The 17,768-nt window shown below is 45.5% G+C and overlaps 1 protein-coding gene across 1 annotated transcript in view; it reads left to right on the plus strand.

Annotated features, from left to right (window-relative positions):
• Positions 1–5,711: 5,711 nt before the first annotated feature.
• Positions 5,712–17,768, plus strand: part of TMEM178B (transmembrane protein 178B) — a 418,414-nt gene continuing 406,357 nt past the window's right edge. Inside the window, exon 1 of the mRNA XM_017499762.2 lies at positions 5,712–7,206. Within this exon, the coding sequence (XP_017355251.1) occupies positions 6,825–7,206 (382 nt within the window). The 5' untranslated portion in view covers positions 5,712–6,824. The remainder of the gene's footprint in view (positions 7,207–17,768) is intronic.

Here is a 17,768-nt window from a genome sequence, read left to right on the forward strand (position 1 = left end):
CCCAATACATTGGGAGGCCAAGGCAGGAGGATCACTTGAGCCCAGGAGCTTGAGACCAGCCTCGGTAATGTGGTGAAACCTCATCTCTACCAAAAAAATACAAAAATTAGCCAGGTGTGGTGGCGCATGTCTGTAGTTCCAGATACTCAGGAGGCTGAGATGGGAGGATCACTTGGGCCCAGGACTTCGAGGTTACAGTGGAGTATATCACTGCATTCAAGTCTGGGAAACAGAACGAGACCCTGTCTCATTTTTCTGTTGTGTTATTTGTTTTATTCCTACTAGTTTGAAATATTTCTTTATGCAGGAGATGATCTTATTCATTTAAAATGATCTCTAGGAAGACCTTTTACGTATCAAGAATGTTTGTTGGGTTTAACTGGTGGTCTTTTTAGCTTCTAGTGAGATGATCAAATGATGCTTATTTGACCTATTGATATGAGGCACCTGTAATTTTAAGAATCTTAAAAACCAGAGAAGTTAGATATTATGTGGGCAAGAGGAATGATGCCAATGTAGAGCTTTCAAAACATGTTTGGAGCATGTATCTTTGAGAGTGAGGAAGTCATCTTTGGAGGATAGGTTGAAGCCCTGGGCAGGGTCTTATAGAGATGTAAAAGGTCTGAGCTTTACAGTAAAGACAAGGTGAAACTAGTGCAGAATTTTATTATTATTTTTTAAGACAGAGTCCCATTTTGTCACCCAGGCTGGAGCACAGCAGCGTGATCTCCACTCACTGCAGCCTCCACCTCCCGAGTTCAAGTGATTCTCATGCCTCGGCTTCCTGAGTAGCTGGGATTGCAGGTCTGCACCACCATGCCTGGCTGATTTTTGTATTTTTTGTAGAGATGGGGTTTTGCCATGTGGGCCAGGCTGGTCTCGAACTCCTGGCCTCTAGTGATCTGCCCTCCTTGGCTTCCCAAAGATGGGATTCCAGGCATGAGCCACTGTGCTCAGCTCTATCACAGAATTTTAAAGGATAACTGTGGATTTTTAGAGGATTAATATGCTGGTGTGGTGGAAGAATAAAAAAAAAATAAAAGGAGAGGACTTAGATGCCCTGGGGTGAGATGAAAAGAGCCTTTTGCTGTAATGATTTTAATGAGGAAGAAGAGAAGGAACGTAGTTAAACAAACTAATATGACTTTTTAAAGCTAGGTGTTTTTTTTTTTTGAGACTGAGTCTTACTCTGTTGCTCAGGCTGGAGTGCAGTGGCATGATCTCAGTTCACTGCAACCTCTACCTCCTGGGTTGAGGCAATTCTCTTGCCTCAGCCTCCCAAGTACCTGGGATTACAGGCACCCACCACCATGACCGGCTAGTTTTTGTATTTTTAGTAGAGATGGAATTTTACCATGTTGGCTAGGCTGGGCTTGAACTCCTGACCTCAAGTGATCCCCTGCCTCAGCCTCCCAAAGTGCTAGGATTACAGGCATGAGCCACCCCGCCCAGTCTTAAAGCTGAGATTTAGAAAGAAGATCTGAGTGAGAAAAGAAGGATACCCGTTCCCCCATAAATACCAGCATGTCGTTAACTTGGGAACTATGCCAGGAGAGCTAGAGCTCAAAATAACTTCTGGGTTACAAATAATGTCCAAATTGTACAAAGTTAATTACGAAAAAAGAAATATATGTGGGTAGACTTTTCTCTGGACAAATGGTATATATATATATATATTTTGAGACAGGGTCTTACTCCATTTCCCAGGCTGGAGTGCAATGGTGCCATCATGGCTTACTGCAGCTATGACCTCCCAACCTCAAGTGATCCTCCCACCTCAGCCTCCTGAGTAGCTCAGATGACAGGTGCATGCCACCACATCTGGCTTTGTAGACATATGGTCCCACTATGTTGCCCAGGCTTGTCCAAACTCCTGAGCTCAAGCAATCCTCCCACCTCGGTCTCCCAAAGTGCTGTGATTACAGGTGTGAGCCACTGCGCCTGGCCAAATTGTGTAATATTGTACTGATAGATGGCAGAGAGAAAGCACACCTCATGAACTTTTTTTGACAATTGACAATGTCAAAGAGAGATTTTCAGGCCGAAGGTGGGGTATAGGGTGGAACAATGTGGTAACTGAAGACAGTTCAGAATGGGTGAAGAAGTTGGAGGAAAACATCTGTCTGCTCCAGGTGAACTGTATTCCAGGAAATGGAGAGAACTTTCAACGAGGTCTCAACCTTTGTTGGTGACTTTAGAGAGAGCCTGCAGAATGTTGATGACGCTTTAAAACAGGGAGTGGGTGGGTGTGAACAAATGAAACTCCAAATTTCAAAAACGCAGATTTCACAAACTACAGATCAGTGATCTTAATGTCATTTCGGAGTAAGATTCTAGGAATGGCTTAAGAAGGGGATGATTTACGGGCTCCCAAAAGAGGAAATGAGGACCATTAGAACTGCACATAAGTCAGATAAAAACAGGACAGACTTACCAAAATTTCTTCATAGGTTTGCATGACTGCTGGATCAAAGAGGTATTACCCAAAAGGAACACTAACAATCAGGAGGCATCAGAAGCCAGAGAAGAGCAAGCGCGAGAATGAACAAGGGATATTTAGTCTGGAGGAAAGAAGGTGTAGCGAGAACATGATGGCTATGTCAAGTGCAAGAAGGACCACTAAATGGAAGACGAATCAGGCCCCATCAGTGGGCCTTTAGAAAGCAAAAACAAAGGCCAATGAGTATAAGTTATGAGACTTAGGAGAAGGCTCAGTATAAGGAAGAACTGTCTAGCTACTTACACAGTCTAAAGTGGAATGAGCTACTTACACAGTCTAAAGTGGAATGGGCTGCTTGCAAACTGATTTCCTCATCACTTCAAGTATGCAAGCAGAAGCTGATCATTCACTTTTTGGAAAATGTTCTAAAAGAGATTCATGCATTATTACATGCGTGTTTGACTCTAAAGTCTCTTCTGATTTTGAGATCTTATGATCTGGGACAGTGTTGGTGCAAATGGGAAGAAATAGGTTGGAAACACAAAGATGATAAAGCTGTAGCCAGCAGAGTGGAAGGAATCGGAATCAGACAGTGAGAAGAGACTTAGAGCACCCAGTTAAGAAAAGATAGTCATGCAGCCATCTTAGCCTCGAGGACCAGCCCCAAAATGATATAGGGCTGGCCACGGTAACTGCACTTCAAAGGAGGCCGCAAATCCATGACTTCATTGGATTTTGGGGATTTCATCAAGGACAAATATGTCAAAATAGAATTTTAATGATGTTCAGTAAGGAAGAGGATAATGTACCATTTGGGTTCCCATTGCAAGCAGGGCCCCAAATACATGACTGCTGAGGACCCTGGAGAATGGGCCAGGCACATCCTTGGAAGCAGCTCTCAGGTAGAGGTCAGGAGAAAATGCTAAAATCAAGAGCACTAGATGGGTGGCACAATGGAAGAGGGAGGAAAGATAAGGACAAAATAAACAGGTGCATTTACTGGGAGTGATCAACTGCCTGGACTGGTCTCAGGGGCACCCGGTTCAGCTGGGTTTAAGGAGAGAGGAAAGCTCGGAACAGGAGACTGCTCTTGAAGGCCTTCTGTGCCCTGATTTCCCGAGTGACCTTGTAGATGTCATTTCACCCCTCTCGTTCCTCCCTGTTATTAAATGCAGGTGGCTTGTTAGTCTAAAAGTGCTCTGGACTTTAGTGAGGAAAGTAACTTCAGAAATTTAAGATATTGTCTGCATGAGTGCAAAGTGTTTGCACTTATTTATTTTCAAGGGTGGGAGCTAGAAAAAAAGGTGAGAAGACACTGGCGCCAGAGTCACTTGGCTCTATCTCGACATCCTGCGGAAGCCAGAGGGCAGAGATCTGGCCAAGGGCGCACACCTGCAGTCCCTCGACCAGCCAGGCACCCGAGAATCCAGCGGGCCGCCTCAGGCTCTGCTGTCCCTTGGGCAAATCCCATTGCAGAATCCAGGGGTGAAAAGCAAAAGCGAGGCACGCCCCTCCCCCACTAGATGGCACTGAAACGCCTTGTTCGCGGTTTTCAAAATGCAGGAAGGGGATAGAGGAAAAAAAAAAAGACAAAAAGAATATGGTGGAGGTGTGCTCATTTTGGCTTACAAGCCCCGTTGTGCAAAGAAGGGTGTGGGGCACTTTCTTTTCCCCCAGGGTAACTCTTTACCCGGCAGTGCCGGACTTCGACTTTGGAGTGAGGGTGAAAACGAGGAGTGAGCAAGAGAGTGAAAAATGCAGCGTTTGATGCCAGGAGGGAGGCTCCCAGCCTTTGCGGCGCTGTCTCACGTGAGCAGAGCAGGGGGGCTGAGGTTGGGATGAAGGGGGGCTCGCCTGAGGCCCACCCGCTCAAGGTCTGGGGTCTGGCGCTACCTCCCAGAGCCTCTGCAGAGCCAAAATCCAGCGGCCACCGTTACAAGATGACAAATCCTGCATCGAGGTTTCCTTTCACCCAGCCTCCCCTCCTCAGTGCTCGAGCTCTCCAGCGTTTTCAAAATATCTACCAACCCACCACCCCCATCCACCATTAAATTTCTCTCCTTCTTGTCTTGAGTGGATCTGCCAAATTTCTTCTTTCTTTTCCTGCTGAGGAGGGGGGGCAGGTGGAGGTGGGTGTGTGTCGGGGTGCCTGGCTCTGGGGCTGGCGGGTTAACTCCACGGCCGCTCTCAGCCCATCCCTGGGTGGAAACGCCTGTGGCTAGCAAGGTAGTGCCTGTGGCTTTCCGGGGAAAAAAAAGATCAAATGCATACCAAGACACGGGTGGCCCAAACCGGGACGCAGGGAGCTCGCTCGGCCCCTCCGAAGGCCGACTCTGCAATAAGCAGTTTTTCCTTTAAATAACTGTAGTGGGTTTGAGAGAATTTTCCATGTCTGGAAAAAGAAACAGGAGCTGTAGGCAACATTCCTAAATTTACAATAATGTATGTAAACATGCTACATACCACATATATGTATATGTGCATAAATATGGATGTGGTTGGGCACATACCTATCTAGACACCATTGACTTGCCTGGTCAAAGAATAAGGCTGAGACATTTCGTGCCTGGGAAATGGTGCAGTTTATCTTTAAGGAGGCTAGAAAAATAAGAGATGAGGCTCACGTTGCACGGATGACATCACTAGCTTTTGGCTGCGCGCTCGGTGTTCTCGTCTGTGGGTTTTAGCCAAGGCTGCAGCGCCCCGCGGCCGACTAGAGAGCGCAGCAGCGGCTTTCTCCGGCGCCCGCACCAGGGCGATGCGATTTCCCCAGTCCCCTGGGCGCAGCCTGGGCTCTCGCGCCTCCCAGGCACCAGCCGAGCCTGCGAGGCCTCGGAGCCACCGCGGCTAGAGGAGGAGGCGACTAGGGGAAGCCGAGTGACCCAGCCTCCCTCCCCCACCCTCGCCCCATTCATCTCGGCGACCATCGCGCGCCGGGAGCGGGATCCTGGGACGCCGAAGCCGGGACGGGATTCTCTGCACGCTGCCGAGTGAGCCGGCATCTCGGCGCCGGGGTGGGCTGCGAAGAAAATGGTGCAATCTGAGAGCAGCTGAGCCCAGTTGGGCAGAGCAGACAGGGTGCCAGAGTGCCAGGGGCTCAGGTGGCTGGAGAGAGGGGCGGATTGTTCCGAGGGGCCGGGACCAAGGTTGTCCTCGGTGCCTGCGGCATTTTCTTTGCACCTGGGCGGCCAGCTCCCGGGGCTCCCGGGTGCCAGATGAAGTGAGGAGGAGGCGTCGCGCCAAAGCCGGGTCCGGAGGCGGCCGGGTGGACACTCCAGGCAGAAGACGGCGCTAGGAACAGCTGCGTGACGCCGGGGGGCTGGCGGCTGGGCCGGCAGCGCGCCGCGACGGCGTGACCTGTCCATGGTGTTGAAGGCGCCGTGCGCCGAGATCCGAGCGCCGCGCACCGTGAGTGCTTCCCGGTGCGCCCCCAGCCGCTCAGTCCGCCCCTCGCGTCCGCCGGCAGCCGCCCAGTCTCCGCAGACCCCGGGCCGGGACTCGTCCAGTAACGCCGCCTGGGTGACCGCGCCGTCGGCCCGAGGGGCAGCTTGAATGGCCATGCCAGAGGCAGGCGCCCTGGCAGCTCGCGGGGGAAGGTCGGCCGAGACAGTGCGTCCGCTGGGAGCGCGCCTCTGAGAGCAGCACCCGGGTCAGAAGTAGCAACCGACCTGCGGGTGACCAGGGAACGGAGATTTTAAAAGGACCCGATCCAGAAAGGAAGAACATTTCTGGGTGCGCGCCCCAGGTCCTTGCCTGCAGACGGAAGGGGGAGAGGCTCTGAGCGTGAGACCCAGGCGGGACTCGGGGCAGCCGGCCCCGGCGCCTGGAGGTTACTTCCGCCTGCCAGCCGCATCGAGGGTGCTCCACTTCACCCTGTGGTCAGGTGGCGCCCCCTGACAGCACCCCCCGTCTCCCTCCGAGGGACAGGCGAGTTCTGTCCCGTCACCACCCTGCACAAGGAAACCCCGGCAAGCCCCACCGCAGCCGAGGACACTTGGCGTTTAGTTTCAGGCCCGAGGGCAGCGGTGCCCTAAGCCGGGCTGGGTTTCGAGGCGGCTGCTGCGGGGCAGTCACTTCCTGCAGGGCGGGGAGGGGGCGGGAGGCGGCCGCGCTGGGTTCGCCGCCGCTGGAAGCTGCACCTGCCCCGGAGGATGCCCAGGAGCTCGCGGGAGCCTCTTCGGATCAGAACTTTTTAGGCCGCCCGCCCCCATCCCCGCAGTCCCCGGGCCGCGCACCGGTAGGTGGGGGCCGAGGGGGCGCCGCGGCGCGAGTCGCTCTCCTGCCCCCTCCCCCAGCTCGGCCGCCCCCCGCTTTGTTCCGGGCGCGGCGAGGGAAGGCGAGGCTGCGGCGGATCATGCCCATGGTGTAGCCGCCAAGCGGAGGCATGGCTGCCGGAAGGTTACTGCTCTACACGGGCCTCTCGCTAGCGCTCTGCGCCCTCGGCATGCTGGCCGTGGCCATCTGCTCGGACCACTGGTACGAGACGGACGCCAGGAAGCACAGGGACAGGTGCAAGGCCTTTAACACCCGCCGGGTCGACCCCGGCTTCATTTACAATAATAACAACAACTTGCCGCTCCGGGCGAGCCGCTCGCGCCTGGACCGCTGGGAGGGCAAACTCCTCCGGGCCCGGAATCGCCGGCAGCTGTTCGCCATGAGCCCCGCGGATGAGTGCAGCCGGCAGTACAACTCCACCAACATGGGCCTCTGGAGGAAGTGCCACCGGCAGGGCTTCGACCCCGAGATCGCCGCCCTCATTCGGAAAGGTAAGCGCCGGACGCGAGGCGTGGCGCTGCGGAGAGCCCAGAGCCTCTAGGCCCCGCAGCCCCTCGCGTCTCCTCCTCAGGCCACACTAGGCTATCAGGGCTATCAGGTCTCCTGGTTCCAGGTGATGCGGCTATCCAGGCCTGGCTGAGCCTCGGAGCCAGAACTTGCCTCTCTCAACAGCTGCTAATGAAGCGTGGTGCGGGCTTAACTCTCTCCCCCGCCTCTCCTCTTGCGCTTCCAGTCTGTCGGGATTCGAGTGGGACTTCTTGGTCTAGGGTTCTTATCCAGGATAATGCTTCATCAGCCTCTGAGAAGAAGGGAATCTCGAAAGTTGTTTGCGCTCTTAAAGGAAACCCTTTAAGGAGTCATGTGTCAGGGGTAGACAAGCTGCTAATATTTTTGTTGAACTGATTCAAACAAGGGAAAGTGGGGGAAACATTTCACAGAGGCGGCCTTATTCATACCAGAACTGTTTGCTGAGCGCTATACTATACCAGGAATGGTGCAGGCATTGGTCATATAAACATGAATGAATCGCAGCCCCTGACCTGTAAGCAGCTCAAAGCCAGCTGACCAGCAGCATCGTTATCACAATTCTTTATGTTTCCTTCTGAAGCAGTGGTTGACAGTAGTGACTTGTGTGCATTGAATATCAACAAGGTGTAATAAGTACAAAAAAAGAAGTTCTTTGGGTAACACCAAAGTGGGCATGTCAGATGAAAAAAAATAAGATTTTCAGAAAATGTATATACAAATAACCGAAGTGTATATCAAAACATAAAACAAGCTGCATTTGCTAATGATAAAAAATTATTTGATATTTTAATGTGATCACATAACTTAAAAAAATTCTGCTTATCTGATGGGATTTGTAAACCCTGTATGATTTATACTCTGGGAAGCATCCTGTTGTCAACTCACTGGAATATTGTTTGAAAATTTATTAATATTGCTCTGAAGAAAGGAGTGTGTTCTCTTCTATGGTAGCTACATTGTAGGAAGATGGGCAGATTTTATTAGTCTTGTTATTTTCCCCTTGTGTTTCATTCTTTTCAACTATTAAATGGTGGTGTTGAGGTGACAAAGATGCAATTATTTGTAAAGTCTTTGAGGCCAAGACATAAAAGTAGTTCTTAATGTCTCATTATAATATTGTGAGGTTTGCTGCTGTATTAAAATAATATTTATGAGAGCTGATGTTCTTTGATAGATAGAAGTGTTGCAATTGATCAGAAAAAAAAATGTTAATTTGTAAAAAAGTCAATTGTTTAAGAATGACAAACAGTGGGTCTGGTCTAGGTAGCCAGGTCAGATTTAGGTGAGGTGACTTCAGAGAGAGAATCCATCTAAGCGTTTGTTTTGTACTTTCTTTAGAATGACTAGGGATTTTAGCTGATTTTGTTACGGGTGTGTTAATACGACCAAGATCCCATTTGCTTCACAATTAGGTTCTTATTGGAACAGGCTGACCCATTTGGAGCACTACCCCTTTGTAAAGATGTACAGGATACAGGGGGGTCCAGAGGAAAGCAACTTGGGTTTGGATGTCAAGGCAGGAAAACAAGAGGACCTAGAATAGTTTTTGACAATGGGTGCCTTTATAACAGTTTTCAGATTCTCAGATTTAGAAAGCATTATTTTATCCATAATTTTCTTCTTTCTTTGAAATTGAAATGAGAGGAAGTTAGCTGAAATGTGAGGGAGAATTCATGTTAATAATGAACAGCAAACACTGGGAGAATTTGCTGAAAGAGATTCTTACATTTCCTTCTTTGAATGCCTTCTAGAATAGGAGAGGTATCCCGTCTGGTGTTGGTTAACCCCACTTAGAGAACGGGGGATGGAATTCACGGCTTCTGGTGGTTCCATTCAGGGCTTTGATTCCCTGTTGCTCTGCTTGGCAGTCTGACTAGAAAGGTTGACTTGGTCTGTGCACCAGAGGGATTGGTTGCCATGGTGACTTGTTCTTCCGGTGAAGCTGGAAACAGTGACAGGGAAAGGGATAGGGGAAGAATGTACAACATTTTGACTTTGTATCGACTGATTTTTAATTGCAGCTATAGAAAATGGACATGGCACAGCAGGGGTATTGAATACACCGATACCTAGAGTTGGCAGGGCATTGTATTTCACTTGAACTAATGGAAATGCTGTTCCCCATCACCCAAAATACAGCAGTCACTGTCAGCGGCAAGCACCCGCTTACCATGGCCGTTTCTGTCCATCTGACATTCTTGTTCGGTATTATTGAGATAGATGGCATGCCAGCCTCACAAATCTTGAGAGAGTTGAAGTCACTATCTTCATTTTTAACCGCAAAACACAATCTTTGAAAACCAGATCTTTTCTGAGCAGAAATAGACACATTTTGGAAATAAGTGCATTTTATATTAGTGGAGTTCATGAGGAATTCCAATAACATATAGAACATAATTTTTACACTTAATCAGTGTTCTTCCTAAATGGGCAGATTCTATAAGGAAGTTGAAAAGAGAAATTGATATCTCTATATCTAAATTTGAGACATTTTAGAAAAAGATGTTTATCTCACATTATTCATTAGAAACCTCAAAAGAGATCTCAGACCTCTGTCTTTTTTGAAATTTCTCCTTTGATTAAAACTCTGAGAGATATGTATTGGGAGAGGGAAAAGGAAAATCAGAGAAAAGACTTTAAAATCTGTCAATATATAGGAAAATTAGAGACTTATCTGAATGATCTAAATAACTTAGTTATTTGTTAAATCGATGTTAATTACATTAGAAAGTGCTGTTTGTGCATTTCAACATAAAACCACATAATTAATAAGGAAACAAAAGTCAAATCTAGGTCTGATTTGAAGATAAAGTCTTCTGGATTTATATTCATTCTGAAATCCATTCTCTTTAAAGACCTTCTGCCATGCTGTACCCCCATGTATGCATTTCTCATCACTGTGTATTCATTTGTTTGCATTATTGAACTGTAAGTTCCTGGAGGGCAGGAAAGACGATCATTTGTACAATACATTCATCAGATGGTTGGTATTTGGGAAATATTTCATACAAATGAGGCTCCCAGAAATCATCAAGAGCTTATTCTAATTATAGAAACACTTGTATGAGAATTTAAGTAAAAAATTAGAAAATCGTGAAGGGAAACAAAATGAACTAGTATGGCTATCAGGCCAGATTAATATTACAACACATGCCACATAATCTATGAAAGGACAATTTCTTGAGCTAGCCAAGGAATAAGGAAAACAGAGAATTCTGTTTTGGATAACATATCATTAAGCAGACACATCACTTATGGACATTATTTTTTGTGATGGATATGGTTTTAATTGTTTCCTCCTTGTGTGTAAAATTGGACATGGGGTGCAGCAAGGGTAGATTACCCTGAATTCCCATTTGATGGTGTCCATGACAAGTCTTAAATCAGGTCCCTTTGTCTTCTTGCTTTTAAATCTCATCCATGTCTCCCTAGTAAGTGACTATAGGCACTGGGGACAGATCAGTGACAAGATCAGTTTCTGAAATCCAAGAGACTTCCAGACCCTTAGGAGGAGCAGCTATAGGTAGGATTTTGTTACAGGGAACAACAAGGGAACAGTTATATTCTTTGGTTTGTACTGAAATGTTGTATTGATATGGTTTGAAATAAGTAGAACTTCAATTGATACTCTAAGAACTTTTTATTATTTGAAAATTGGCCTCTTAATAGACTTTGACTTAAATGGTTCCCATAATCACAGAGTGGTTGTCAATGCTCCAAAAATAATTTTAAGAAAACATTTTACAGACTTAAAAATTAGTAATGGGAACAGTAAATATTTACTGCACATGTGTTGTGTGATGGGCACACATCGCTAGGATGAAGAAATGCATAAGACCTGGTCCTCAAAATTCTCATAGTCCGTTAGTGTTACAGAAAATAGGTTATAACTACAGGATGATGACAGCAGCAACAGAAACAGGTGTGGAGGAACACAGAGGAAGTGATGGTAGATTGTGTTGGCAGTAGCGGGAGGTAGGCGGGTGGAGGTTAGGGAAAGTTGTCCTGAGAAAATGAAATCTGAACAAGATATTGGATGAGGTTTGGAGGTGGACATGGAGGAAGGATATTTCAGGCATTGGGCCAGTGTATGCACAGTCCTGGAGGTGTGGAACAGCAGTTTGCCTTTGTGAGTGTTGATTTCTGGGGCAAGGAGAAGGAGCAGACCGAAGCTGGAGAGCAGGCCTGGACCAAGTTAGGGAACTTGTATATTAAATCCTGTATAGCTATGCTGCCCAGCTGGGGAGACACTGGCCCCATGTGGCTGTTTAAGTAAACAATAACCAAAGTTAAATGAAATAGGCCGGGCACAGTGGCTCACGCCTGTAATCCCAGCACTTTGGGAGGCTGAGGCAAGCAAATCACTTGCGGTCAGGAGTTTGAGACCATCCTGGCCAGCATGGTGAAACCCCATCTCCACTAAAAATATAAAAATTAGCTGGGAGTGGTGGTGTGTGCCTGTAATCCAGCTACTTGGGAGGCTGAGGCAGGAGAATTGCTTGCACCTGGAAGGCAGAGGTTGCAGTGAGCTGAGAGCAAGCCATTGCACTCCAGCCTGGGCGATAGAGTGAGACTCCATCTCAAAAAACAAAAACAAAACAATTTATTTTCTTACTTGTGTTGGCCACATTTCAAATGTTCAATAGCCATATGTGGCTACTGGCTATTGTATGGGACAGGGCAGATTACAGTGAACATTCCCGCCATCAGAGAAAAGTTCTGTTGGACAGCGCCAGGCAGAGCCTGTAGCCTAAAAGAACCAAGCAACCAAGCACATACTTTGTTTCAGATGAGGGTAATTCCATGATAACTTGGGTTTAAATTTAAGTATATCATCCTATACTTTAAGAAACTCTGATACCTGAATGTATTGGGCAGAAGGCTTTAGTTCACGGTCAATTATGCTAAATCTATAATTTCCCATCATCAACTCACAGAATTCTCACAAGCTTCTCCCTTCTTCACTCCCGTTCTTCTCTCCAACTCCATGAAACATCACTTGCAAAGTTGATGGGGTGGGAAAGAGATGAATAATAATTATAGCTAACCTGGATGCCAGGTCTTTCCTAAAAGTTTTACATGTATTAGCACATTTAATGTTCATCATGGCCTGAGGAAGTATTAGTATTATTTTAAATTCTCATCCTAAAGCTGAGGGAACTGAGGCACATTAAGGTCAAATACCTTGCAAAATCTCACAGTTAGTTAGAAACAAAGGTGTCAGAATTTGAATTTTGGCTCCAGGTGTGGGAACTCACCCCCCACACTCTACCATCACCTTAGAATCTATCGGGGCAGGAGTGAGGTGGAGAAGAAACTAGGATATTGATTCCACAAATTGAGAGGAAAAAGGAAATAATACTTTTGGAATCTCAGTTCTAAATGGAAGTAATTAGAGTGGCTCACACACCATGTTTTGAAGCTCACTGACTGAAGTGCCTACACATTTTGTCATATAACTTTTGCATATTTACTTTGCTCACTGTGGTAGATGCTGAGGTTATAGACATGAAGGACACATTCATTTATTCAACAAGGTATTTGAGGGCCTGTGGGCTGTGCATCTGTGCATCAGGTCCAGTGTTGGACCACATGGAGAAGCTTACATTCCAGAGGGGAGAGGCGGACAATAAATAAATACTCATAGAATAAAAATAATCTCTAATATATGAATCATGCACAATATAGGACAGGATGGTGGGTACCTTGAAGGTCTGCCCTTATGAAGCGCAAAGGAGAGGAATGACAAGCCAAAAATAAAACGTAGTCAAGTGCCCCATAACATTTTGGTCAAAGACAGACTTTATACATGGCAGTGGTCACATAAGGTTATGGAGCTGAAAAATTCTTATGGCCTAGTGACATCATAGATGTCACAGTGCAACGACCCATTACTCCTGTGTTTGTGGTGATGCTGGTGTAAACAAACCTATTGCCCTGACAGGGTATAGATGTCTAGCACATAAAACTATGCACAGTATGTAATACTGGATAATAAAATGACTATTACTGGTTTATGTATTTACCATATATATACATATATATATATATATATATTTTTTTTCTTTTTTTTTGAGACGGAGTTTTGCTCTTGTTGTCCAGGCTGGAGTGCAATGGTGCGGTCTCAGCTCACTGCAACCTCTGCCTCCCAGGTTTAAGCAATTCTCCTGCCTCAGCCTCCTGAGTAGCTGCGATTACAGGCATGTGCCACCACACCCGGCTAATTTTGTATTTTTAGTAGAGACGGGGTTTCTCCATGTCGGTCAGGCTGGTCTTGAATTCTCAACCTCAGGTGATCCGCTGGCCTTGGCCTCCCAAAGTGCTGGAATTATAGGCATGAGCCACCACACCTGGCCACTATACTTTTACTCTTTATTTTAGAGTGTACTCCTTCTGCTTATAAAAAAAAAAAAAGTTAACTGTAAAACAGCCCCAGGCAATTCCTTCAGGAGGGATTCCAGAAGAAGGCATTGTTACCATAGCAGATGACAGCTCCCTGTGTGTCACTGCCCCTGAAGACCTTCCAGTGGGACACGATGTGGAGGTGGAAGACAGCGAGATTGATGATCCCACCCTGTGCAGGCCTGGGCTAATGTGTGTGTTTGTGTCTTAGTTTTAAACAAAAAAGTTTATTTTTCAAAAGTTGAAAGATAAAAAATTTTATAAACAGAAAAAAGCTTACAGGACAAGGATATAAAGAAAGAAAATATTCCATACCGTTGTACAGTGTGTGTATTAGCTAAGCATTGTTCCATAAGAGTAAAAATGTGAAAAAAATTAAGAAGTATATAAAGTAAAATATCTGGCCATGCACAGTGGCTCACACTTGTAATCCCAGCACTTTGGGAGGCCAAGGTGGGCGGATCACGAGGTCAGGAGTTCAAGACCAGCCTGGCCAACATAGTGAAATTCCGTCTCTACTAAAAATACAAAAATTAGCCGGACATGATGGTGCATGCCTATAATCCCAGCTACTTGGGAGGCTGAGGCAGGGGGTGTTGCTTGAACCCAGGAATCGAAGGTTGCAGTGAGCGGAGATTGTGCCACTGCATTCCAGCCTGTGTGACAGTGCAAGATTCCGTCTCAAAAAAAGAAAAAGAAATCAACAGTGAGCTAAGGTTAATTTATTGTTGAAGAAAGAAAACTATTTTTGATACATTTGTTGTAGCAGTGTACAGCATTTGCAGGTATAAGGTCTCCCGTAGTGCACAGAAATGTCCTAAGCCTTCACTTTCACTCACCACTCACTCACTGACTCACCCAAAGCAACTTCCAGTTTTGTAAGCCCCATTCATGGTAAGAGTCTCCACCAGTGTATCATTTTTTGTCTTCTCTACTGCATTTTGCCTGCATCTTTCCTACATTTAGAAACACAAATACTTACCATTGTGTTATAAATGCCTATAGTGTTCAGTACACTAACATGCTGTTCAGGTGTATAGTCTCAGAGCAATAGGCTATATTTATACCACATAGCCTAGGTGTGTACTAGGCTACACCATCTGGGTTGTGGAAGTCCACTTGATGTCTGCATGATGACGAAATTGCATAACGATGCTATTCTCAGAACATATATCCCTGTTGTTCAGTGATACGTGTCTGTAGTTGCATTAGTTTTAATTTTATAATACAAGGAGGCTCTGGGTACTGCAGGGAAAAGAGGTGACAAACCTAACGTAGACTGGAGTTCAGGAGGTTTCATTAGCTGAGGGACCTCCACAGGCTTTCTTTCTGCATTGTTTATTGAATTAGTAGAGGGCAGGAACTGTTTAATTTCTAAAATACATTTGGGGTCCTGTACTTAGTAGGTCCTGAAAAACTGTTTGCTGATTGATTAAAAAACTTAAAACATACTCACTTGCAAAGAAACACATGCAAACATCCACCGTCTTGTATACAGGATGTGCACCTCCTTGCATATATGCCATGTGTATGCCCATATGTAAGAAATAAACACACTCATAGACTCACTCCTCCTCCTCAATCATCCTAAAACTCAACTAACCAGTGAGAGTCAATGATTAGAGAAGAAACCCTGTGACTCATCGGGCAAATGAATGGATGAGGTCAATGAAAAGAGATGTGTTTTGAGCAGCTGCTGTGTGGAGAGCTCTTTGCTAGGTGTGGAGGGAGAACAAAAAGGCATGGTTGGTTCCTGTCCTAAGGGAGCTTACACTCCAGTGCTTTGTTTTCCAAATTCATTGTCATGTGCAGTGGGATCAGGTGTTTCCTTAGGAGATCTCACCTGCATCAATTGGATCAGGAATCATCTAGTCAGGGAATGCAGGAGTGAGCCTTCTTTATTGAGTCAACAAAGTCTAGAGCATTTTTTTCTGTTGCAGAGGTCAGTTTATTTATTCTTTTACTGTAGGGTCAATAAGGATCAATTAGAGGATCGATACTATATATTCCACTTTGGATGTCAGTTAAAAACATTTCCCCCTCTTTGCTATTAGTTAGTAATCCTAGGCCTTCAGGCAGAATGCTAAACACACTCTGGGTTGGTTTGACCCATCACACACAGACACTCACACCCCGCATGTACACAGTTAGATGTTAGAATCACAAGCGTTTATTCAGATACAGATATGTTTATAACTTACTACCCCCAAACAATACATAGGGGAGGGAGGGCGTGACTTGGTGGCTGACTGGATGGGAAAATCACCCTAATGTCTTGATTGCTTTTGAGAGATTGCTCTTGTTTTTGAGAGAATTCACACATTCTTTTACAGGACTTCTTTCCTCATATGTAAAATAGATTTTAGATTCTATAAACTAAAATGTTTAGATTCTATAATCTCCAAGCCCTTTCACACTTTAATATTTGATGAGAAAGTTGTATCAGGTGATAAAGAGTAGATGCTAGGTACATGGCTGAGGGTTGGTGAAAAGAGGGGCCAGGTGAAAGTTGGTGGGGGCTGGGAAGAGAAAGGGGGAGAGAGAGAAACAGAGGCAGAGACATGAGAGACAAAAGAGAGCGATTTCTAAAGAGACCATCCTGGGTACTAGTTTGAGTAGGAATAGCTAATTTCTTACCACTGTACAATCATGTAATAGCAATGACCTTTTCCTCTTTTGAATGGCTTGAAATGTGATGTGCAGATCAGGGTTGAAAATGAAAAACCTAAGAGAAAGGTGATGACAAGTGCACAACAGTGTGAATGTATTTAGTGCCACTGAACTTTAAACTTGGTTAAAATGGGAAATTACCCCAATTAAAATAAATAAATTTAAACAATAGAGAAAGGAACTGGATTCTGTTTAGTGTGTGGAATACTTCATAGCCCAAGTCTCTTCATTCAGCACAATTTTTGTTTTCTTTTGAGACAGAGTCTCACTCTTGTTGCCCAGGCTGTAGCTGGGATTATAGGCACACACCACCATGCCTGGCTAATTTTCGTATTTTCAGTAGAAATGGGGTTTCGCCTTGTTGGCCAGGCTGGTCTCGAACTCCTGATATCAAGTGAAACGCCTGCCTCGGCCTCCCAAAGTGCTGGGATTACAGGCATGAGCCACCACTTCTGGCCCATTCAGTGCATTCATTGAGCACCTGCTATGTATTAGGCACAGCCAAAGTATGCTTGGGATGCAGAAGTTAATAAAACATGAAATTCCTGCCTTCATAGGGCTTGCAGTTAAACATTTTTGAGCTTTAGATTATTTTTTTCTAAACAGAACTTTTAAGGAGTATCAATATATAAAATGAGGTATATAAACCAATATATAATATTGTTTATTGAATATATACCTTGTTTATATTGGTTTATATACCTCGTTTTATATATTCAATATACATAATTGAATATATGTTCTCTATATTCAATATATTCATTAGTTGAATACATTCCTTGGGCCATTTAAAAGGTCGTTGAATGGTCATTTCAATGAACTTATTTAAAAAATGTCTATTGAGCATCAACAATGACAGGCACATTACTTGGGGTGAAGGATTTTGAGTGAAATCTGTTGTTTCTGTTCTCATGGGGCAAAAAAGTGAGGAGATAGGCAGGTAGACTCACAAGGACAAGCCCCCTGGTTGGGTCTGTGGGAGATTTCTGTGCTGGGAGCTGGATGACTGGGCCCCATCTGGGAGCAGTCAGGCATGTTTTGTAGAAAAGGGGACATGCGATCCTAAGATGTTCTTAGAGAGATGTTTGTGCATTGATAAGGTGGAATCTCAGCCTCACATAAAAGCTGTGAACTCTGACTGGGTGATACTTGTCTAGCCTCCCAGCCGCCCCGCTTCTCTCCCAGATGCCTGTCCTTCTAAAAGGCAACTGTTGCTGCCCAAGTTTTATAAATCATATCAGAGATCATATATTCATAATGTTTAAAAACAGCAAGTATAAATATAAGCCGGATAGTGAACACGTGATTCAAGGATGAAAATAGTTTATTTTTTTGTATTTTATTTTTTTTAGACCGAGTCTCACTTTATTGCCCAGGCTGGAGTGCAATGGTGCGATCTCGGCTCACTGCAACCTCTGCCTCCCAGGTTCAAGTGATTCTCATGCCTCAGCCT

This window comes from Cebus imitator, unplaced genomic scaffold, assembly GCF_001604975.1.
Source record: "Cebus imitator isolate Cc_AM_T3 unplaced genomic scaffold, Cebus_imitator-1.0 Scaffold260, whole genome shotgun sequence".
In the NCBI taxonomy this organism is placed as follows: Eukaryota; Metazoa; Chordata; class Mammalia; order Primates; family Cebidae; genus Cebus; species Cebus imitator.